We start from the raw sequence: 25,684 nt of genomic DNA on the forward strand, positions 1-25,684 counted from the left end.
AAAAGAATCCTGTACAATAAAACAACCTCTGGAGGCATCACAATCCCTGACTTCAAGCTCTACTATAGAGCTACAGTAATAAAAACAGCTTGGTATTGGCATAAAAACCGACATGTGGACCAATGGAATCGAATTGAAGACCCTGACATTAACCCGCACACCTATGAACATATAATTTTTGACAAAGAAGCCAAAGTGTACAATTGAAAAACGAAAGCATCTTCAACAAATGGGCTGGCATAACTGGATATCAACGTGTAGAAGGCTGCAAATAGATCCACATCTGTCACCGTGCACAAAACTTAAGTCCAAGTGGATCAAGGACCTCAACATAAATCCAGCTACTCTGAACCTGCTAGAAGAGAAAGTAGGAAGTAGTCTTGAACGCATTGGCATAGGAGATCACTTCCTAAATATAACACCAGTAGCATAGACACTGAGAGAAACAATCAATCAATGGGACCTCTTGAAACTGAGAAGCTTTTGTAGAGCAAAGGATACAGTCAACAAGGCAAAGCAGCGACAGCCTACAGAATGGGAAAAGATCTTCACCAACCCCACATCTGACAGAGGACTGATATCCAGAATATATAAGGAACTCAAGAAATTAGACATCAAAATGACCAACAGTCCAATTAAGAAATGGGCTATAGAACTAAACAGAGAATTCTCAACAGAGGAAACTCAAATGGCTGAAAGACATTTAAGGAATTGCTCAACATCGCTAATTATCAGGGAAATGCAAATCAAAACAACTCTGAGATACCACCTTACGCCTGTCAGAATGGCTAAGATCAAAAACACTGAAGACACCTTATGCTGGAGAGGATGTGGAACTAGGGGAACTCTCCTACGCTGTTGGTGGGAATGCAAGCTTGTACAACCACTTTGGAAATCAATATGGCACTTTCTTAGAAAATTGGGAATCAATCTCCCCCAAGATCCAGCTATACCACTCTTGGGCATATACTCAAGAAATGCTCAATCATACCACAAGAGCACTTGCTCAGCTATGTTTATATCAGCATTGTTTGTAATAGCCAAGACCTGGAAACAACCTAGATGCCCTTCAACTGAAGAATGGATAAATAAATTGTGGCACATATACACAATGGAATACTACTCAGCATAGAAAAACAATAACATCATGAGGTTTGCAGGCAAATGGATGGATCTAGAAAAAAATCATCCTGAGGTAACCCAGACTCAGAAAGACAAATATGGCATGTACTCACTCATAGGAGGATACTAGATGTGGAACAAGGATGACTGGACTGCTACTCACATCACCAGTGAGGCTTCCTGGAAAACAGGACCCCAAGACAGACACGAGGATTGCCCAATGACGGAGAAATGGCTGAGATCTACATGAACAGCCTGGACATGAGTGGGAGCAATGAAGGGCGAGGGTCGAGGGAAAGAGAGTGGGAGATCCCAGCTGGATCAAGAACAGAGAGGGAGAACAAGGAATAGGAGACCATGGTAAATGAAGACCACATGAGAAAAGGAAGAAACAAAGAGCTAAAAAGGCCCACAGAAATCCACAAAGATATCCCCACAAAAGACTGCTGGCAATGGCCGAGAGACAGCCGGGACTGACCTACTCTGGTGATGGGATGGCCAAACACCCTAATAGTTGTGCCAGAAACCCCATCCAAGGACTGAGGAATCTGGATGCAGACATCCACGGCTAGGCCCCGGGTGGAGCGCTGGGAGTCTAATTATTGAGAAAGAGGAGGGTTTTTATGAGCGAGAATTGTTGAAATCAAAGTTGGATAAAGCACAGAGACATATAGCCAAACGAATGGAAACACATGAACTATGAACCAAAGGCTGAGGGGCCCCCAACTGGATCAGGCCCTGTGAATAGGTGAGACAGTCGATTGGCTTGATATGTTTGGGAGGCATCTAGGTTGTGGTACCAGGTCCTGGGCTGGTTGCATGAGTTAGCTGTTTGAAACCTGGGACTTATGCAGGGACGCTTGGCTCAATCTGGGAGGAGGGGACTGGACCTGCCTGGACTGAATCTATCAGGTCAATCTCAGTCCGGGGGGAGACCTTGATCTGGAGGAGGTAGGAATGGGGGTGTGCTGGGGGGAAGGGAAGGGGGGCAGGAAGGGAGAGAACAAGGGAATCTTTGGCTGTTATGTAGAACTGAATAGTATTGTAAAATAAAATAAAAAAAAGAAAAGAGTAAAGAGCTAGAAAAAGGCATGCTAATGAAAATAGAAAAAATGAGCGGGAATAGCAACAATATCAGATAAACATTAAGGAAATGTGAAGAGATAATGAAGCTTGTTATTTATTAATTGCCACACCAACTCCAGTGCCGTCCATGTGACATAAACAATTATGTCTATAATATCAGATGGGAGATACGTGTCCCATGGGACTAAGCTCCCTGGAGGTCCCTGGCAGAGTGCCTGCGTTATGCCTCCTTCTCAAAGAAGATGTGCTTCACGGATCATGAGCTCCCTGGGCTATGGGCTCTGTATAACTGCTTTTCTGATAATATTCTAATTAATCTATAAAGCACAGCCAAAATTAATGAATGCTTGGGTTGTGAACTATGGAGGAAAGGGGAAGCTGGACATGGATCTTAATCAGATATAGCAGAATGAGCTATTTTTTTAAAGACCCCAAGCCGCTAGATAAAGTAAAAAGGTTCAGGCACTTCTAGGGAATGAACACTTACCCACTAAAAATCCTTTAGGAATCCCAACTAAAGTGATTTATGGCAGAAAAGTTATCTCATAGGAGGCAGATGGTTGGCCCCTCTGTTGAGGAAGTTCAGCCTGGGAAACTTAAGGACTACAGCAGAACCCCTTCCCCTTACAGGCATAAAAGTGTAAGAGTCCATATTCCAGCAGGTAAAAAGGTTTTATATTAAAAGAGATATGTGATAAAAGAACTGAAGAAAGACTTAGGGAGGATCTGCAGCATCCAAACTGGCTAAGTGGGTCATGAGAACCAGAAAAGTAGAAGTGCATAATAAACTAGAAAAGATGAAGGACACAGCTGCAACCACAAGAAGTCTGCACAAGTCTAGGGACTGTACTAAGTTTAAAAAACACAGACTACTCTTTGGGTCATAAAGTTCTTATGGGTGAAGGGATATGTCTAGCGCCGATTAATAATTGTGTGCTTGCTGTTTTTTTAAAGATGATGTAATTGAATTATTGTCAAGCTCTTGTTCCTTGTATGACTTGATAGTTTTCTTTTCTGTATGTAAACTACTGATTTGCAGAAGTAACATTGCAGCAGATTCAAACCACTTCTGAGTGTGTTGTCTGTCTGTCATTCGCTGAATCCTTGCCTTCCTGACTACCCAAGCCCTGGTCCCCCTACGGTCGTGGTACTCTCGATGGGCCAGTCCGTGGCAATTAATAAAAGGTACAGTTCAACAATATTCATCAAGTATATATTTATATTTTCCAAACATGAAACCCTCCAAAGCATAAAGCAAGAACTATTAAATACAAAGGGAGAGAGATACTCAAGTATAGCTATGTGCCAGACTTTGGCTCCCACTTTTCTTTCTATGTGATCAGATGAGCTAAACAGAAAGTCAACAAGCAAACATGTAAACTGGATCACATACAAGGCAAACAGACTTAATGAAGATATATGAAAACATTTCATCCAATAGCTGCTGAATATACAGTTTTTATCAGCACATGAAACATTCTCCTGGACTGACCATATATCAGGTTACCAAACAAATCTCAATAAATTTTTAAAAATTTAAAATGTATGACTGTCCCAGACAATTAATTAAAATTATAAATCCCCAAGTACAGAAGTTATACAAGTCAAAAAGGACCAAGGGCCTTAATGTAAAATTTGAAAGCTTGAAACTTGCACTGAAAAAAACACAGAAACCAAGTAAAATTATAGATATACATCTGGGCACAAAGGAACATGCCTATAATCCCAGCATTCAGAAGGCGGAGACAAGAGAACTGCAGTGAGTTTAAGGCTATCCAGGCAGCACTACAGAAAGTGAAATAATGTGTTCTAAACACAAACAAAAAAAGTGATATAGGTAGAGGCAAAAATTTCCTGAATATGACTCTAACAGCTTGACACCTAAAAGTATGGATTGTACATGAGACATCAAAATTAAATTTAAAAGGTTTCTGCATAGCAAAGGAAATAATTACCAGCATAAAGAGATTGCCTACAAGTTGTAAGAAAACCTTTGCCAGATGTTCATCTGCCAGAGAAAATATACAGAATATATAAACAACATCAAAAAAAATCAAGCACCTAAAAATGGAAAGTAACCCAATCAATAAATTGGAAAATAAAGTAAGCAGTGCCAATAACCAATAATTACATGAAAAATAATCAACACGCTTAGCTATTACAGAAATGCAAATCAAAATAAATTGAGATTCCATCTCCCTCCGGCCAGATGGTTATTATGAAGAAATCAAACAACAAATGCTAGGAAGAATGCAGAAGGAGAAATAACTCTCAGAATCTGTCGTAGGAATTCAAATTAGTACAGCCACTATGCAAATCAGTGTGGAGACTACTCAAAATACTAAAAATAAAACTATCATCTGATCCAACTGTACCATTCCTGAGTATATACAGAAGAAAAAAAAAACCTAAATCAAGACACAATAGAGATACCTGCACATTCAAGTTATTATTCACTATAACCAATTATAAAATCAGCCTTTGTCTCCACTGATGGATGGATGAATGAAGAAAATACAGGGGCTAGAGCAATGGCTCAGCAGTTAAGAGCACTGGTCTGCTCTTCCAAAGGACGCGGGTTTAATTCCCAGCAACCACATGGCACCTCACAACTGTCTCTAACTCCAGTTGCAGAGGATCCAACACCTTCACAGACATATGCCAGCAAAACACCAATGCACATCAAATAAATAGTCAATTTAAATTAACTTATTAAAATTTTTAAGGAGAAAATATGGCACATACACATAATATAGTTGTATTCAAGCACAATGATAAATGGAAAGTGTGCCATATAGCAAAATAACAGATGTTATGGTAAGTGAATAAGCCAGAGTTGGAAAGACAAATACAGAGGCTGGCAAGTGGGCTCAGTGAGTACTGGTGCTTGCCACGAACCTAACAATATGAGTTCAATCCCTGGAACCCACAGAGTAAGAGGAGAGACTGGACTCCCCACAGGTTGTTCTCTGACCTCCACACATGCACTGTGGCAAGGCATGTGCCTTCGTGTGCATACACACAAATAATTAATAAAATATAATAAAAAATACAAATATAGCATATTCTCACATGTAGACTATAAACTGAAAGGAAGAAGAAGAAATCAAAGTAATAGAGGACTATCTGAGAACCAGAGGGGAAGGAGGGCAGGAAGGTTGACTAGATAAAGGGACTGTGAAATAAAAATATTTTTTAAAACACACTACACATGCATTTCTAAAACAAGACAAGGAATCTTATTATTTTGTACAATTAATATAAGCTAATGAAAAAGTAATAACAAAATAACAAATCCTGGTGAGGATGTAGGCACATGGGAACTCATATTTATTTAAATATGTATAACTGCTTACTATATATATACACATATAACAGACATATATATTAATATATATATATATATATATTAATTAGTGCAGTTGTTCTAGAACTACCATATGATCCCACAATTCCACCAATGGAGATATATGAGAGGTTTAGGAAAGTATGAATGAATAGCCAAAGAAGATTAAATCTTTATACTAAAAATGCTCTCTCACCTCTAGATTATTGTAGCACTATTCACAATAGCCAAGAATAAGGAACTAACCAACCCAGATGCGCTTCAGTGAATGAGTGAAGAAAATGTGGCATATTTACACATGGAATATTAATCTACCATTAAAATTAAAGTACAAAAGCTAGGAAAATAACTCAATTGGTAAAATACTTTGTGCAAGAATTAAGACCTGTGTTCAACCCCAAGAACTCACCCTAAACGTGCATGCAAGTGTGTGTGTGTGTGTGTGTGTGTGTGTGTGTGTGTGTGTGTGTGTGTGTCATGGTTGCTCAAACATATAATCCCAGAGTTAGGAAATATAGACTGGCAAATATCTTGTAGCAGCCTTGCTACCCTAATCAGCAACTCCGAGATTGGTGAAAGACAGTATATTTAAAAAGAGAGAGACAGAGAGACAGAGACAGACAAGACAAGAGTTGGGGAGATAGTTCAGTTAGCAAAATGCCTCCCATGCAAGCATTGAGAACCTGAGTTGTAAAAACTAAATATGACAGCCTATCTGTAATCCCAGTGCTGGAGGGTAATCCCCAATGGTAGAGACAAACTGGATCACTGCTCAGCCAACCTAGCCAAACTCAAGAGGTTCAGATTCAATGACAGACCACATCACAAAAAATAAGGTAGAAGTGATACGAGAGTCCACAAAAATGATACGCGAGTCCACAAAAGTCTCTATCTCAATTTATTAGGGGATGCAATGGGAATACAGACTCACTAACACAAAACAACGGAATGGGGAAGGTGCTAGATAGAACAAAGGTGGATGGGCACTATGATACAAAATTTATACATGTACAGGAATATCCCAGTATCCCCCATCATGTGTACTTTGTCAAAATGGTAAGTTAAATGTTAATTTTAAAAAGTAACTCAGATAAATCGTCCTTTTCTAGCAATGTCAGCTCTTAGTGCAAACTGAACTGTGAGCTTGCAGCAAAGCTAATCATTGTACTCAGGATGCTGAAGAATTCATTCATTTTAGCTAGCACACCAAACAAGAGGATAACCCTAGGAACAGAATGGAGTAGTAATATCCTAAATTAAAATCTCTTCCCAAATATCCTTCCACATAGCCTAAAATTACCATCATTAGATACTTCTTGTTGTTAGGAAATTATAAAGCATCCCATCTACTAATGTATGGAGCATTGTTTGTCTGAACTATTTCATGCAAAATAAAGAGTAATGCTTAACAAAAAACAACTCTTCAAAAACTAATATGGCAAAAAAAATATAAAAAAAGCCTTTTCAGGGCCAGGCGGAGATGGTACATGCCTTTAATCCCAGCACTCGGGAGGCAGAGCCAGGCGGATCTCTGTGAGTTCGAGGCCAGCCTGGGCAACCAAGTGAGTCCCAGGAAAGGCGCAAAGCTACACAGAGAAACCCTATCTCGAAAAACCAAAAAAAAAAAAAAAAAAAAGCCTTTCTCATGGAGCATAAACTGAAAAATCTACTCAAAGCATCCAAGTAGGTGATAATTAACACTATAGTGATTATAATGTGTGGTGATATTGTGTTCCCCAAAATATTGTGTACCCTAATAAACTTACCTGGGGTCAGAGAACAGAACAGCCACTAGATATAGAGGCTAGAAAATGGTATCACACACACCTTTAATCCTAACATTGTGAAGGCAGAGATCCATCTGGATCTCTGTGAGTTCAATGTCACACTGGAACCAGCCAGGCATGGTGACACATGCCTTTAATCCCAGAAAGTGATAGCAGGAAGCAGAAAGGTATATAAGGCATGAGAACCAGGAAATAGAGCCTGGTTATGCTTTTAGGCTTTTAGCAGCAGTTCAGCTGAGATTCATTCCAGATGAGGACTCAGAGGCTTCCAGTTTCAGGAAACAGGATCGGATGAGAAGTTGGTAAGGTGAGGTTAGCTGTGGCCTGTTCTGTCTCTCTGATCTTTCAGCGTTCACCCCAATGCCTGGTTCCATGTTTGGTTTTACTAATAAGACCTTCTAACAAATCGTGTTACAATAATATTTTATAAATATAGTATATATTATTTTATGTAATATTGTTATATCATAATAATAATAATATCTTAGTACATTAGTAATAATATTTTTAAATGCTAAATACAATCTTTGAAATCCCCAGAAATGTGAAGAGTCCAGGAAAACATGCCACCATATTTCTACATGTGGTAATACTTAAACCTGAGGAAAGGTCAGCTGATCACGAATAGAAATGATCATTTCTGCTTTGGAAGCAATGGAAGAGCTTGACCTGATCACTGACAAGGTGTTTTAACATGCAGCCCTTCAGTACCTCATATAAGTCAACAATCACCTTGTTTTTCCTGCCTCAGTTGTTACTGTTAGTTTTCTGTTCCATAAATCACTTGGCTTTTCTCTCAGAGCATGGTAGATTTGAAATCACTCAAAAATTATTTGAGTGCCCCAACATTTATGGTCTCAGTTTCAATTTGTTCTGAAATTCACCAAAAGATGGCCAATTTATTTATCTTCTCATTTCTTTGATTAATTTTAAGCCTAGTATATAATCAAGATCTAATTACGTTCCATCCTTAAGAATACAATACTCAGAAACCAGATGGCCTCGGTTAAATTCTGGCTCTAGTTTCTGGCCAGGTAATCTGAGATACCACTGTTAAGCCTCTGTTCCATCACATACACAAATGTAGTAATCATAATAGCATCTTTCTTTCTCCTGTGCTGTCAAAACAATTGAACTGTCTCATGACTATCAAAAACTAAGAACAAATGTAACAATTACTATTTGTGTTCTCTATCTTGTGTCCAGTTCTTAAAGCTTTATATGTCACATTTAACATGGGTAAGTCAGAAAAGTAAAAAATAGTAGAAATTCTTGAGACAGGGAGTAGTTCTCATATCTCTTAAATACAGTATTTAATTACATACAGGATTAAATAATGTATTTCATATTGCAATAGGTTTAAGGCAATAAAAATTAAACACTTCATTTATTTATCTGAATTCATAAACAGACGTGGAAAAGTAGAAATATGAATTATAGTAGTAGGCAGACTCAACTCAAAATTATCTGTCTGACCATAGAAAAGGTATTAAACCTCCACACCTCACTTTCCTCAACTGTGAAACAACATAGTAGTACCTACACTCATAGGTCACAGTGCCTACAACAGTGCTCAGAGGAGAAAGTGTTAAATAAGGGTAACTAACTCTAAAATTCTTTGTTTCAGGAACTCTTCCAGGAGCTGAGATAAACATAGTACTTTCTGATAAGGGTTGAGAGAGACACCTGCAGAATATCAATATCAATATATGAAATATCAATATATGAGGGGCCGTGAGTGCAAAGAAATAAATTAGTGACTTGTTTCCTAATAAAAACTGAAGTCTTTCAAAAAAAACTTAATAATCAGAATTCCAGATGGGTGCTGAGTGCACCTAGAGTTCAATATATTATTGTTTCAACTTTGAGGTTTGATGGAAACTTTATATTTTTATTTTTATTTTTTAAATAAATTTTATTTTCTCCTTAAAAAGACATGCTCAAATTATGTAATCTGAAGTATATTCTTTCACATCAATTGTCTCTCTACTACAAAGTAACTTTGTTAGTAGCTGTATAGTAAAGATTCAAAAGTGTTAACAATTCTCTTGATGAGACTGCCACCTACTGGATAATTAAATTCTACCATTTACAATTTGTGATTTAAAGGCATTAAATACATTTAGCATAATAAATGGCAAGGTTTGTTTCTTTTCAAAACAGATTAAACTAAGTATTTACAAAATCTACCATATCACAGATAATTAACTCTGTCAAAGGAAGCATTGTTTGGGTAAACCTAAAGCAATTCCAAGCCAATTCCCATTTTCATACTACAGAGATCAGCTAACAAAAAGAATGAAAAAGGAACCAAATAATTTAGCATGAATTTATTAACCATTGCTAAATATAACCCATAGTTAAAAGTATGAGGTTATCATCAAGATAGTTATCTCACCTCATAGAAAAATCAACTCAAAATGGATCAAAGATCTTATAATTTTGGGCTATCAGGAAAAAAAAACATGCAGAAAACATTTCTAGATATAAGAATGGGCAATGGCTTCCTCAAACAGAACTCTAATAGGCCAGAATATAATAGCAAGAATTAACTAATGAGACTGCACGCATTAAAAAGATTCTGCAATGATGACAAGCATTGGCATGAAGAGACACTCACAGAATGGAACAAAGTTTTACCAGCTATCCATCTGTTAAGTGATTATTTTTCAAAACATATAAAAATTAAAACTTAAAAAACAGAACAAATAATCCAGTCAATGAATGATCCTCAAAGGAAGTACAAATGACTGATCAAACAAAACTACACTGAGATTCCATCTCACTCCAGCTAAAATGAATCGCTAGCATCAAGAAGACAAACAAATGCTAGCAAGGATGAGAGGGTTGAGGTGTAAATTCCTCATTCACATTTGGGGATGCAAATTAGTGCGACCATTATGGTAATCACTATGGCAGTGCCTCACAAAACTGGAAACAGAACTACCATCTGCTCTTATTGCACCACTCTAGTGTAGAACTGGAAAGAAATGAAGGACATGATAGGGATACCTGCATACCCATGCTCACTGCAACACTACTTCTAATAACCACGTCATAGAAAAAGCCTAGGCGCCTGTAATGGATGAATGGATAAAGAAAGTGTACATAATGGAGTCTTATTCAACCATTAAAAATACATCATCTTCAGGAAAACGTAATCTATAGTGGGAGTGGCATAAAAGTATAACGGGAACCATTTGGAAGAAGGGAGAAAACAAGATGGGAGGGCAGCAGGAAAAGGGAATGAAGAGGGAATATGGTAGAAGTATACTGTGTAAATAAATGAAACATTATACACATAATACACACTAATAAAAGTTATCTAGGAAGTTGAGAAAATATTGCTATAGTAAAATGAAATAATATAATCATTCTGTGATAAAATTTGTACAGTCTCTAACATATACAATTTCTCTTTTTCGGTGTAGGAGGAAATAGAGGCCTGGAGAGATGGCTCAATGGTTATGAGAATAAACTGCTCTTCCAGAGTATGTGGGTTCAATCCCCAGCACCCACACAGCCACTAACAAGTATAAGTAACTCCAGTTCCAAACGGATCCAGTACCCTCTTCTGGCATCCTCAAGCACTGCATGCACAAGGTAAAAAGACATACATGAAGATAAAACATTCATATAAATAAAATAAAAGTAAGTATATCTAAAAAAAAATAGGGGATCTGGAGAGATAGCTCAGCAGTTAAGAACACTGGATGATCTTCCAAAGGTCCTGGATTCAATTCCCACATGACAGCTCACAACCTTCTGCAGCTCCAATTCCAGGTGGATCAGATACCTTCAGCTGTGGTACCATACACACATGGTACATATACATAGATGCAGGTAAAACACTCATACACATAACTTAAATAAAAATAAATTTTAGGCCGGGCGGTGGTGGCGCACGCCTTTAATCCCAGCACTCAGGAGGCAGAGCCAGGCGGATCTCTTTGAGTTCAAGGCCAGCCTGGGCTACCAAGTGAGTTCCAGGAAAGGCACAAAGCTACACAGAGAAACCCTGTCTCGAAAAAAAAAAATTTAATTAAAAAAAATAATAAATAGAGGTAGCCTGCGATGGTGCCACCTGCCAGTAATCCCAGCACTTATTAAGGTGGAGGCAGGAAGAGCAACAAATTCAAGGTCATGTTTAACTATGTTCAGAGTTCACAATCAGTCTGGGGTACGTGGGATCCTGCCTCAAAAATAAATAAATAAATAAATAAATAAATAAATAAATAAATAAACAAATAAATAAATAATAAACAAATAAATAAATAAATAATGAGGGCTGGAGATACAGTTCATGGGTAGTACTTGTCTAGCATTTTCAAGGTTCTGGCTTCAATCTTTATTACAAAAAGAGGAAGAAAAAGAAAAGGAAATAGAATAAAAGCAATATATTAGGTAGTAATATATACAATTACTTTTAAAAACAATTATCCTGACATGGATAAATATCTTTGGAAAATGTCTACTGATAATAACATGGTAATACAAAAGGTTTCTCTCAAGCAATTTAAGCAGCAGAAGTTGAGATGATATGCTCTAGGAAAAAATATTTGTGCTCTAAGTAGCCTATAAGATGACAAAGACACTAACATTGAACATTTCTGAGGAGAGTGAATAAAATTACTTTATGAATATTGCCGGGTGGTGGTGGCACACAACTTTAATCCTAGCATTCGGGAGGCAGAGCCAGGCGGATCTCTATGAGTTCGAGGCCAGCATGGTCCACAGAGCGAGATCCAGGAAAGGTACAAAGCTACACAGAGAAACCCTGTCTCGAAAAACAAACAAACAAAAAAAAAAAAGAATAGGCAAAAGTAACATTCATAAATTATTTTCTCTCTCTTTTAAAAATGCATATGTAAATGTTTAACCAAGTTAGTAAAGAAAATTAGGCACTCAACTATTCCACACACATATTCATCAAGGTTAGTAATATTCAAGCTGACTAAAACAGAAAAGAGTCATAAATGAATGCTAAGTCAAAGAAAACAATTTAATGAGTAGCAGTGTTTGGGAGTTTGGGGGGGTTGGCTTTTTGGGGGAGTTTTTTGTGGTTTTTTGTTTGTTTGTTGGTTGGTTGGTTGGTTTGGTTTGGTTTGGTTTGGGGGTTGTTTTGTTTTGAAGTCTTAAAATGTCCCTTTGCTGCAGACTGCTACAAGTTAGAAGTGAGGAAAAGTAAGGGAAGAAATCAGACATCTTGACTGGAATCAAAATTCCCATGACCAGAGAAGAATAGCTCACTATCAAGTATCTCCACACACAGTACTTTGAGAAGCACACAGTACCACTCATATACAGTCTGATTCTGATCACAAGGAAGTATTAGGCAAACCCAAAAGAAACAATGTTATATTAAGAGGGAAGCTCAAGTATGAAGGCTCAGGGATAGAAGTGTTTGCCACCAACTGCCCTGAGTTCAATCCCTGGGTGCCACATGTGGAAGAGAAGAACCAAGTCAAGCTGACACACACACACTATCGCACGCTCAAGTGCACAAATATACATGTGTGTGAGTGCACACATGCAAAGACACACACAATAAACAAATAAATTTAATACTAAAATATTTTAATTTTAAAAAACGAGGGGAGCCTGGAATATATCTCAGTAGCAAAATACTTGCTTAGCACACATGGAGCCCTGGGTTCAACTCCCAGCACCAAATAGGTAAAGAAGCCAGAATTGCTGGCATGTGCCTATAATACCAAATTGGAAAGATTACAGGCATAGAATCAGGAGTTTAAGGTCATCTGATACATAGTAAGTTCAAGACCAGCTTTGATTAAAGAGACCCAGCCTCAAAAAGGGGATGAGGGAGTAAATGATTATATTTTTCAGTTATTTCACATGTTAAAGATAGTGAAAGACTGTGTAAATGACCCAGATTAAAGAAAGTTCAAGATATATGGCAACTCAATGCAACATCTGACCCTAGAATTAATCCAAAACTGGAAAACAGGATGCTACTGTGTTATTTGGCAAAATTAAACAACACATGGTAGATGATATAAGAAGTACTGTATGAATGCTAACTTCATAGAAGCTGACAAGCATACTTGGATTATGTATGTAACAGATACCTGTATTCTTAAGAAATGCACTATTAAATATTTAGGGATATGAAGCCATATTATATATAACTTAGTCCAAGTTTGTCAGAAAAACAATTTGTTCCCTGTGCTTGCACAAGTGTGTGTGTGTGTGTGTGTGTGTGTGTGTGTGTGTGTGTGTGTACACATGGGTACATGGGAAGAATTAAGTAAGAGAAGAGAGGGAAAAGAAAGGAGGAGGTAAAAGGCAAATGGTTTTCTACCAATATGTAAATCTGACTACAAAGTTTAAATGTTCTCTGCAGGTACTTTCTTTTTTATTATTCTCTAAGTTTGAACTTACTTTCAAATGAAAAAATTAAAACACTGCTGCATCTAATAATGCTAATCCAAAATTTTTAATTAAAGGCTGTTACATATAAATTCATATCATATTCTTTTAGGGTTGTAATGTTAAATATTAAAGTACTTTTTCTCTTCAGCTATTTTTCATCAATTTTAAGACTCAATGCTATTTTTTTATTTTTTTATTTTTTATTTTTTTTTATTTTTTTTTTTATTTATTTATTTTTTTTGGTTTTTCGAGACAGGGTTTCTCTGTGCAGTTTTGCGCCATTCCTGGAACTCGCTTTGGAGACCAGGCTGGCCTCGAACTCACAGAGATCCGCCTGGCTCTGCCTCGGGAGTGCTGGGACTAAAGGCGCCTGGCTTCATTGCTATTTTTTAATACCACAACCAAAGGGTGATAAATATAAAATGCTACCAACTGTAAAACACACACAATATCAAATATGTTAAATATGAAACCATATGCATTAAAATTGATGAAACACATTTTTATAGCTGGCCAAACTATCTAAACAATTAAAAAACATACAAATCCATGTATCAAAATGAGAAATAGACATTTTTCTGTTACCTGAAATTAGTGATAGGCTACAAAGATGGGAATAAAATGGAGCTAAGTCCCTTCGAGAGAAAGCCGTAAATAACTCTGGCCAGACACCTTTTCTAAGATTTAGAACAGAGGTGGTTAAAGTGCCAAAAGCCAGCACCTCAACTGCTCTCTACCCTCATCCCAGTGTAGAGAATGAGAAGGGGAAACTGAGGGAGTGGTCCTAGTATAGTCTTGATGAACAGAATTTTCCTTCTCCTGATCATCTCTGATTTCCCACTCTTTGAGACCACATTAGAACTTTCAAGTTTTGCCACTGCAAACAATTTTATTAATAATCATGTTTTAATTATATATCTTTGGTGCTGGAGAGATCACTCAGCAGTTAAGAGTACTTATTGCTCTTAAAGAGGACCTGGATTCAGGTCCCAGGACTTATGTAGTGTCTCACAACCTCTTTAACTAAAGCTCCAGATCTGATGCTTTCTTTTGACTTCTTTGGATACTGCCATATATGGTGCAAGGACATAAAGGCAGGCACAACACTTGTATGAGTAAAAAATGTTTAATGTATATTAATATCATTAATATATACAGTAACATATATCCATATCCTTGGGACTGGGGAGATAGCTTAGTCAGTAAAGTGCTTATAGCACATATGTATAAGACCTGAGTTTGAGCCCCAAAACCATGGTTAAAAAATAAATGAGGAGGGGAGCTAGAGAGATAGCTCAGTGGTTAAGAGTATCAGCTGCTCTTCCAGATGACCTGGGTTTAAATCCCAGCACCCACATGGCAGCTCACAACTGTCTGTAGCTTCAGTTCCAGAGGATCAAACACCCACTTGCATGTATATAAATATACATGCAAGCTAAACACTAATGCATATGGAATAAAAATAAATCATTTAAAATTTTTTTAAAAAACAGAAAGTATGGAACTGGGCAGTGATGGTACATGCCTTTAATCCCAGCACTCAGGAGATAGAGCCAGGAGGATCTCTGTGAGTTCAAGGCCAGCCTGGTCTACAGAGCAAGATCCAGGACAGGCACCAAAATGACACAGAGAAACCCTGTCTTGAAAAAAAAAAAAAAAAGTGTGGTAATGTCTACCAGTAATACGAAGCCTGGGGAGACAGAGAGAGGCAGATCCTTAGGGCTCACTGGTCAGCTATCCTAACCTAACCAACAGCCCGGGCCAACGAGAGACCCTGTTTCAAAGACAAAGGTAAACAGCACCTGAGTAGGAACAACATCTGAGACTGTGAACTACACACACACACACACACACACACACACATTAAACAAATATATATCCGTGGACAGTGGTACTCAATACTATAATTTCCCTGAGAATGAAACTCCTATATGTAACTATAGGTCTTTTTTATCACTGTATTACCAGATTGGTTTGGTTTTTAGTTTTTTTGCTTTTGTTTCATTGTAGGGTTTTGGGGGTGTTTGTTTTGCTTTGTTGTGTTTTGTTTGGTTGGTTGGTTTTTTTTTTGTTTTTGTTTTTTCGGTTTTTTTTTTTTGTTTTTTTTTTTTTTCTTTTTCAAAACAGGGTTTCTCTGTGTATCCTTGGCTGTCCTGGAACTCAGTCTGTATACCAGGCTGGCCTTAAACTTGGTGATCCACCTGCCTATGCCTCCCAAGTGCTGGGATTAAAGGAGTATGCCACCACTGCCTGGCTTGGTTTGGTTTTTTGAGTGTATACAACGCCTGATAATCCCATTAACAATATAAGAATATTTTTATCTCCTATCCTCACCTTTACTTCATACTGTAATTGAATATCACATGGATCCTTTAATTTGCATCTTATATATTTGTAAATTGAGATTTTTAGATGTTTGCTAACCATTTGAATAATTTTCCAGCAATTTCTCTATTTGTAATCTTGTCCATTTTTTTGTGTTATCTGTCAACCACTAAAACTATATTACATAATAATTGCCATCTAAAATGAAATTTTGGGGGCTGGAGAGATGACTCAGAGATTAAGAGCACCGACTGTTCTTCCAGAGATCCTGAGTTCAATTCCCAGCAACCACATGGTGGCTCACAACCATCTACGAAATCTGGCGCCCTTTTCTGTGTACATAATAAAATGAAATTTTTGGGAGAAATGATTATGTTAGTGACTTTATATACAATTTTTTGGCCCTCTAAAACATTTATTTACTTAAAAGCATTCCTATGAATGGATACATACACATTTTTCCATTAAGTTACTGGAATTTCAAAAGCTTTAAAATATAGAAAATAAAAATAACTGATTTTCCCTCAATGTAAGTAAGTGTTAACAAAATGAAAAGGATATGAACAAAATGGGTTTAAAGAGTAAGAGGGGTTACTTAGGGAAGTAGAAGGTAAGAAGGAGGGTGAGGTGGGAGGGGCAGGATGGTTAGAAATAAGATACATTTAAAAGCCACAGTGAGCAGTACAGCTGAGATTCAATACCAGGCATCTGAAACACATTAACAATGGCAATCCCAGTCTGAGCTAGGACATAAGAACAAGCTGCTTACCTCTCAATAGCTAATTCTTTGTTAGAAAGTTGCTGAACTGTAATCACAACCTTCTTCTCTATTCCTTGCTTTATTTTGAAATAAAATTTATCTCTATCCTTAGGCACAGGACTGAAATATTCAAAAAGAAAAAAAATTAGCAATATAATAGTAGAACAAAATAAGATAATACATTCTAAAATGAAAACAAAACAACAAAGTATTATGGCAAGAACACTATATATTTTTTGTTGGTTTATTTGTTTGTATCTCCAGACAGGGTTTCTCTGTATAGCCCTGGCTGTCCTGAAACTCACTGTATAAACCAGACTGGCCCTGAACTCAGAATTATGCCTGCCTCTACAACACAAATGCTGGGATTACAAGTGTGTGCCATCATCACCCAGCAAGAATACTATATTCTTAAGTCATGCTGAATCTCTTCACTATAAGCAGAAAACAGTAAATTTCATAACTAGTAATATAAAACTTCTAGAAAGTTTGAAAATGGATTACAACAGCCTTATATTTTTATCTTTCAATCAGGGTTAAATGTAGTATCTAAAACTATGACAACACAGTATCATTTCAAATTTAGATTTTAAATTATAACAAATTTTCAAATACTGCTTATTTAATTTTTAAAGATTGTCACATTCTGGTTCAGCTGCTGGATGGTCATGAGCACCTGTACCATAATTAAACCAAGAAAATACCAGTAAGGAATACCTTACTCTTCTAAACATCAAGAATTTAAGACTACTCTTACATATCTAAGTAAATATTAGTAAAAGATGGACAAAAAGATACAGATCATACATAGCAAGTTAATAAAAGTCTAACAAAAGATAAAGTAGATATTCTCATGATGAACAAATAAAACTTAAAATACAGGTTCTCTTCTCAGAAAAAGAAAAATACTTCCAGCAACTTATTCAATCTGACATTCACTTTTTTACTGGCAAAAATACAAATAACTATCTAGAAATTATTGTTATAAATAAAGACACTAAAGGCGGAGTGTGATAGTCTTTCTCTTTAATCACAGCACTTAAAAGGCAGGGCCAGGCTGATCTCTACGAGTTTGAGTTCAAGGCCAGCCAAGGGCTATAGAGTGAGACACTGTCTCAAAAAATAAAAAAATAAGTGGAGCGGTGGTGGCGCACGCCTTTAATCCCAGCACTCAAGAGGCAGAGCCAGGCGGATCTCTGTGCATTCAAGGCCAGCCTGGTCTGATCCAGGACAGGCACCAAAAACTACACAGAGAAACCCTGTCTCGAAAAACTAAATTAAAAAAAAAAAAAGGTTAAAAAATAAAAAATTAAATACACTGTTAAGGTATATAGGTGGTTGTTAAATAGAATAGCCACTTCCTATTAACTGCTCATTTTTGAACTGGAAAAAAACATTTTAATGTATAATAGAAGGAAGTGGTTAAATGATGGCCAAACCATGTGGTATGCTAACAGCAACCACTAAAACTAATTTTGGTGAAAAATATTTCAATAAAAGGATAGAGGGTTGGATAAGCAGTTAAGAGCACTTGTTGCTCTTGCAGAGGACCCAGGTTCAACTCTGACATGACAGCTCACAACCATCTGTAACTCAAGTCCCACAGAATCCAATGCCTTCTCCTTACCTCCAGGCACCAGGCATGTACATTTTACAAACATACACAAAAGCAAAGTAATGATACACATAAAATAAATACATTTTTAAAGATTTAATTTAAAAAAATAATTTAATGAAAATTATTTTGAAGGAGAAAAAATTATTTTGAAGTATATAAATAGCTGTAAATTTTTCCCTAAAAATACAACAAAGGCAAAAAATTAACTAGCTGGAGGTGGGGAGTGACACATATAATCCCAGGACTCAGGGGTAGACTCAGGAAAATCAGGAATTCAAAACCAGCTTCAGCTACATAGAGAGTTCAAGTCCAGTCCATGCTACAATGAGACCTCATCTCAAAAAAAATTAATAAATAAATCAAAACAAATAAGTAAATGGAGAATAAATTAACACTTTTTTTAAAAAAAAAAAAGTGATGCTCCATGGCTCACAAAATTACAGCCTGTGCCCTGTTTTTATATTAATAATTCTATAGCATCGGATTCTTTTAATCACTAAGAAAAATGTTTGACTATCTGAGAAGTGTGAGAATATTGAACTGTAATTATTCACAATGCAAATGTTTCTTGACCTATCTAAAGCTTTATACAAACAGGATCTAGTGTCTAGAAAGCATGTTAGCAAATACTGTATTCCAGGCACAATGCTAACTTTCTTTTCAGATTATTCTTCTCAGATAGTCTCACCTAAAGTTTCCTTTTCCATCATCTTCTTTGACCTCCAAGGAGACACTAAAGGTAAACACATCACTGTCCGGGGTTGGGATGATTGAATCTTTAACATCAGCCACTTGTCTGGAAGAACGTTTGAATGCAGTACAGAAACTATATAAAATTCTGCTTACCTAAAAAGTGAAAATGGAAATGTAATTAGACCAAAGCACTAAATGAACCATGATATCCTTCTCACCCATTTTGCAAGTCTAACTTTCCATACCCACAGTTTTCTTTAGTACAGAAAGTAAATATAGTGTAAGAATCTATCAACCATTTGAACAGTATATAAAAACATTTTCATCAATTATGCATTAAAAAGTGGCAGGTAAATAACCATATATAGTAAGTGCAGATCATCCTAATTCTAAATTATTATATATGAAGACCATCATTAGCAAGAAATCCAAGAAAAAAATATTGCCAGAGTATCCCTCAAATAGCACACTAATTCCAGAGAATGTTTAAGAACATGAAGTCAACAGTAATGCATCACTTCACAAACTTAAGTTCAAGTATGATGAGTATTTTTACACCTACACAGTTAAGATTCATAGTAAACACTGTCAATATAAAAAGAGACGAGAGGGGAACTAGTATTAAAGAGCTGCAGCTAGAAACTGAGATCTGAGAATGAAGACCAGCAGCAGGTTCAGGTCCACTCAGGAATGACAGTGAGTCGGCACTGTTAACTATGATTCATAACCTCTCTCACTAACAAGATGCACAAAATACATAACCAGAAAAAAAAATACCTTGAGAACCAAAAAGCATTTCATTATTAGGGAATATTTTCTTTGAAAAGGTTTTCCCAGTTGATATCTAATTAAGACAATGGAACATTCCCTTCAAAGAAACTGCTTAACTGTACTACACATACCATTTGTGGGGGGGGGGGATGTATCACATTATTTTATTATCAAAGCAACTTCTCCCCAATATCAACAACAGGGATCTTTTGGGTGCCAGATACATGAAAGATTGCTCTGTCAGGGGAAACAGATATTATTTGCTATCATCAATCAATACAAATCTCTTATATATACAGCTTCGGATACAATGAGTTTGTTGACCAACTCAGTTTATACATACTACTCCACTTAATAGTTTGAATAACCTTACAAAACAAGCCAACAGGTATTTGCAATTCTTTCTGCAAACAAGTAAAGTGACTGGGTAGAGTCTAGAGTGCTGATCTGAGGACCTTTAAAGGAAGTTGCATTGTTTTGATTAGTTCTCTGTTATCAATGACTTGTTTTCACAGAGTAGTAAAGAAGAGACTCAGGCTCAACGAATTAATGCCTATGTGAGTACCTAGACTACATAAATATGCCCAAATGTAGTCTACTAGTATTGTAGAAACAATACTAGCCTCACTAAGAAAGAATTATTAACTTAATAGACGTCTTTCAAATATTCTTGCTGTTTCTTTAAACTCTGATATTTAAAAAGTTAATAAACATGAACTTTTAAAACAAAAATCCAGGATGGTCCAGTGATTAAGAGCACTTGCTCTTGCAGAGAACTCAAATTTCATTCCCAGATTACATCTGTCTATAATCCCAGTTCCAGGGGATCCAAGACCTCATCTGACATCTGCAGGCTCCTGCATGCATATAGTGCACAGATGCACATACATTGGGTTTCTGAGACAGGGTTTCTCTGCATAGGCTGGCTGTCCTAGAACTCACTCTGTAGACCAAGCTAGCTTTGAACTCACAGAGTTCTGCCTGCCTTACCTGCCTCTGCCTCCCAAGTGCTGGGGTTAAAGACGTGTGCCACCACTGCCCAGCTTAAATTAGTATTTTTTTAAAGCCAGGTTGATCACACCTGTACTCCCAGCATTAGAAGGGCTGAAACAGAAGGACTATCACTAGTTCAAGGCTAATTTGGCTACAGAAACCTGTGTCAGAAAAAAAAAAAAAAAAAAAAACATAAAACTGAACTAATTTAAGTTCACAAAAGAAGCTGTATTCATTTGTAAATGTATCTAGGCTACAAAATATTGCAATGAAAGCAAAAATGAGGGTGGTAGCTACATCGTCCCAGTGAACATTCACAAACAAGGTTTTAGCTAAAGTCCTCCGTTTCTCTGTGGGCCTCCCTTAGCTTCAACAAGCTAGATACTGAGCTACAGCACTGAAGCTACAACCTTTGAACATACAGTATTTATGGTAACAAGATTTGAAAAGTTTTCAGTGTTTTCACTCAAGGTTTTGGAGTATAAAAGATTTCCAGGATAAATAATGAAAATATTTGAATCTATTCTATTAGCATTAGGTCACTCTAGTAACTATGAAATTATTTTTGTATTTTCATATTTATTTATTACTCAGAATTTTTCCCAAAGTGGCAAAGAACTATAAATATAACACTTTTCAGAAGCTATTTTTTTGTTTGTTTGTTTTTGTTTTTGTTTTTGTCGGAGCTGAGGACCGAACCCAGGGCCTTGAGCTTGCTAGGCAAGTGCACTACCACTGAGCTAAATCCCCAACCCCCAGAAGCTATTCTTATCCCTGGGTCCACAATAATAAAAATATGGTGAGAAAAATTAAACAAGGGTACTGTTTTCAATACTTCATGCTAGGATATACAAGTAAGATTTTACTGAATATTATTAACAAATTTCTCAGTTTGAAAGTCAAATTATCAATGAACATATTAATCTAGGAAACACTGTTTTTTTTAATTTTCTTAAAGCCAAACTATTCCTTTCAATAGAAGAAATTGTTGAGCTGTGATTTACACTCAGTGGTGACTTGAGTGTAAACAAGGTGCTACAATTGACCTCAGCACTTAAAAACATGGAATCTGTTACCTCAAATGGAATATGCTACTTCATTTTTTTGTTTCTGTCTAATTTATACATTCTGGAATTAACGTTTTCCTGCATATATACATACATACATATACATATACATATACATATATATCTGCATCCTACATTTTAAAACGAGTTGTCCTCAAACTCTTATAGTCGCACTTTCACCAATTATTCATTACCGTAAACTACTTTTCCAATATCAAATCAATTCTTAAATCAACTACTTAACATTGTAACACTAACAGCTCTATAGAAATAGCTCTGCACACACATATAGTTAATATTAGCAGTAGAACCATATTTATAGCACAACATTCATAATGATGCAGTATCTTAGTTGTCTCTCATGTTCTTGTATAAACAAGTGAAAATAATAAAAGCAGTAAAGAACTAGTATTAATAAGAAGTAGAGCCCTCAAGTCTTTCACAATAAACTTACTCATTAAACAAATTTTTTGAGCATTTTCTGTGCACAAAGTAACATTCTAGGTGCTATGAACACATTGGAGAACATAAAACTTATATTCAAATGAATATAAATAAAATGTGTTTAAGTTGACCCAGAAAAAATCATTAGGTGAGCCAAAATCAAAAATGTCAGATTAAGTTTCAAATTTAACTATAATATAGCCCATTAATTTAAATGGCATATCTTACAAATTGCTATTTCCACCAAAAAGGTTAAAATTATGTGTGAATTCTAGAGTCGGTGAACAGAACAGAAGTGATGCAAGGATTAGTAAGGTAAAGTTCAGAGACAGTGATTATCAACATCAGTTCTTAGAGCACTATGTAACTGGTTATATAACCAATTACATAAAGTAAATTAAAAATCCATACCATGACAAACACCTCAATACATAGCACATTGTTCAAACATATACACACAAAAAAAATCTAAAATAGGCACTTTTCTGCGGGAGGCAAAGGTTTATTAACAAACAGTACAGTAGAACTGTTTCCACACAAAGTATCTACAGAAAACATTACACACAAAACTGAGCTTCTGACTGCTGCTACTGGAGGTGGAGTGTACACACACATCTGAAACCAGAGATACACTACAATCTTAACTACTATGGAGTTTTGGTAACTTTATTTTCTTTATTTCAGTACTTTCCAAATTGGTAAATATTACACAGTTGAAGTTCAAATGATGCTATTAAATGACAATGGTACTTACTTAAATATAGCTGCTTTTTCAAATATAAAATTTTTCCATTAATATTCATGTAACATAATCTACTCTTTAGAAATACTAGCAAAAAATGTTCATTTGAGTCTGGCAGTAGTGGCACATGCCTTTACTCCCAGTACTCAAGAGGCAAAGGCAGGAGGATCTCTGTGAGTTTGAGGACAGCCTGGTCTACAGAGGTAGTTCCAGGACAGCCAAGGATACACAGAGAAACCCTGTCTCAAAAAAAAAGAAAAAAGAAAGAAAAAAGAAAAGAAAAAAGAAAATGTTCATCCAAAAAATAAACATAAAAATATGACACAAGCATGTGACCAGGCATGGTAGCACGTCCTTTTAATCCCAGTACTTGGGAGGTAGAGGCAGGCAGATCTCTATGGGCTACATAGACCCTATCTAAAAAAGAAAAGAAATGAAATGATTTTTCCTTTTTTTTTTTTTTCAATTTAACAACTTGCTTGAATGCATTATCATTAAGAATTGCCAAAATGGAGAGCCGGGCGGTGGTGGCGCACACCTTTAATCCCAGCACTCGGGAGGCAGAGCCAGGCGGATCTCTGTGAATTCAAGGCCAGCCTGGGCTACCAAGTGAGTCCCAGGAAAGGCGCAAAGCTACACAGAGAAACCCTGTCTCGAAAAAAAACAAAAAAAAAAAGAATTGCCAAAATGAAGTTTTAGAAAATAAATTACTATCCAGCTGAGCATAGATACTTGTAAATCCTAGAACTAGGAAAACTGAAACCATAGGTGTATGCACACCTTCATATATACACACAAATGAATACTTACAGGTGCATATACCATACTCACAAATAGAGAGGGAGTGTATCTTAGCATTAACTGAGCCCTTTAAAGTATTCTTTTAAAGCTTTGTGTAGCAAATCCACAAAGACACAAGAAGCATGAGTACCTCCTTATCTTTTTTTTACTACTTCTGACATTTTGATTTGTCTGCAGTACCTCAGCAGAAAGCTTGCATCATTCTCCCTATACAAAGATCACAGACATTAAGATACATTTGGTTGGACTGTCAAATTATTTTGCCAAATATCATGAAGATCCAGTCCAATAGGGTCCTACAGAAGACTACCCAGGACAATAAGTCAAATGTATCCTGGTAGCACATTGTCCAAGAGAGTCATCACCCTCAGTAGGCTTCCCTTCTCCACTGTTGGCATCTGCTGCCTGAGGAGATTCATGGTGAAATAAGAGCATCACAGGGTAGCAACCATGCTGTTACTGTTTGAGGAAGCATCTTCTTCCCTTTAGTAGGAAAACCTTCAGGTATCATGCAGAAACCTTAGGGAGAAAAAAAGGGAAAAGAAATTAATTAATGGCATTGCTGCACATCATGCATAAATAATAAGACTGTCATCTGTCCTTTATTCTTTAAGCTCCTTGTGTCCACCAAAAAGGACTCAAATAGTATTTGTCCCTTTACCACAAAACAGGTAACTCCTGGGAAGCAGACAACTAGATGACCAGTAAATATAACTAGAAGATTTCAGATTAACTCAAATTGTAATTATATTATTTTTTTAATAAGTGAGGAAGATGTTGACGGACTCCATAAAGACTTGAGTACACCACTGACATAAGAGAAATGCAAGCTATGCAGCTGATAAATTCACTTCCAAAACAAAACAAAAAGCAAAGGCTTACATTTATTTTTTATAATTTTTTTAATTTTCTCTTTTGTTACATTCTCTCTCTCTCTCTCTCTCTCTCTCTCTCTCTCTCTCTCTCTCTCTGTGTGTGTGTGTGTGTGCGCATATGTGTGTGTGGTGTTGCACATGTGGGTAGAAGGCAGAGGATAGGTCCACTTTATAGGTGCCAGAGATCAAACTGAAGTTGTCAGCCTTGACAGCAAGCACCCTTATCCACTGAACTATCTCATTGGCCCCTACTTTTTACAATATTTAAACAACAACATTTATTTATTTGCTGAAAATAAATATATAGTTCTTCTGAGCTAAAGGCATCAATTTGAAGCCCAGCTCTTTTACCCATTCTCTTTGTCTTGGGTCAAGCAAAAGGTAACCACACAAATTATCATCTAAACCAGAACATTTTTTAAAGTAAATGTAAGGGTATTAGTAATATACCTGGACAACAGGCATAAATTAAGGTTGTTCCAGGCAAATATAATGTCAGTTGTCTAAAAAAATCCTACCCATCCATGGGATGTTAGGAGCATCAATCAAGCAGATGCTTCACACAATGGCTGACATAAGCTCTCTATATACACTGGGTTACTCAATATTTACAAATGTTCTCTCCCAATAAGATTTAATGGCCATAGTCCTGTACCTCCTTTTTCAAACAATATGTTTTATTCGTCAATGATTGACAATAAAACTTTCAAAAGTGTGTTTTTTAAAAATTAAAACATGAAAATCACAGCCAGCAATACACTGTCTAGAAATGTAATAGTAGTATCTCCAAAATTATCAAGTCAAGAATTTCCCACTTTTTTCCCATTCATTACCCACTATTAAAGGCTCTTCAATTCGTAA

General features: G+C 36.4%; 1 protein-coding gene across 9 annotated transcripts in view; it reads right to left on the reverse strand.

The window, feature by feature from the left end:
- Rabgap1l (RAB GTPase activating protein 1 like) overlaps window positions 1-25,684 on the reverse strand; it is a 566,460-nt gene that overhangs the window by 480,045 nt on the left and 60,731 nt on the right. For 8 of the 9 annotated variants that reach the window (XM_042258403.2, XM_042258404.2, XM_076547797.1 and 5 more), the window contains 2 exons: window positions 19,126-19,283; window positions 16,829-16,939 (listed from right to left, as the gene is read on the reverse strand). In XM_042258403.2, the coding sequence (XP_042114337.1) occupies window positions 16,829-16,939; window positions 19,126-19,283 (269 nt within the window). Of the gene's footprint in view, window positions 1-16,828; window positions 16,940-19,125; window positions 19,284-25,684 lie in introns of those variants that run through there. The other variant, XM_076547802.1, reaches the window with a different exon arrangement.

This window comes from Peromyscus maniculatus, chromosome 11 (genome assembly GCF_049852395.1).
Source record: "Peromyscus maniculatus bairdii isolate BWxNUB_F1_BW_parent chromosome 11, HU_Pman_BW_mat_3.1, whole genome shotgun sequence".
Taxonomy (NCBI): domain Eukaryota; kingdom Metazoa; phylum Chordata; class Mammalia; order Rodentia; family Cricetidae; genus Peromyscus; species Peromyscus maniculatus.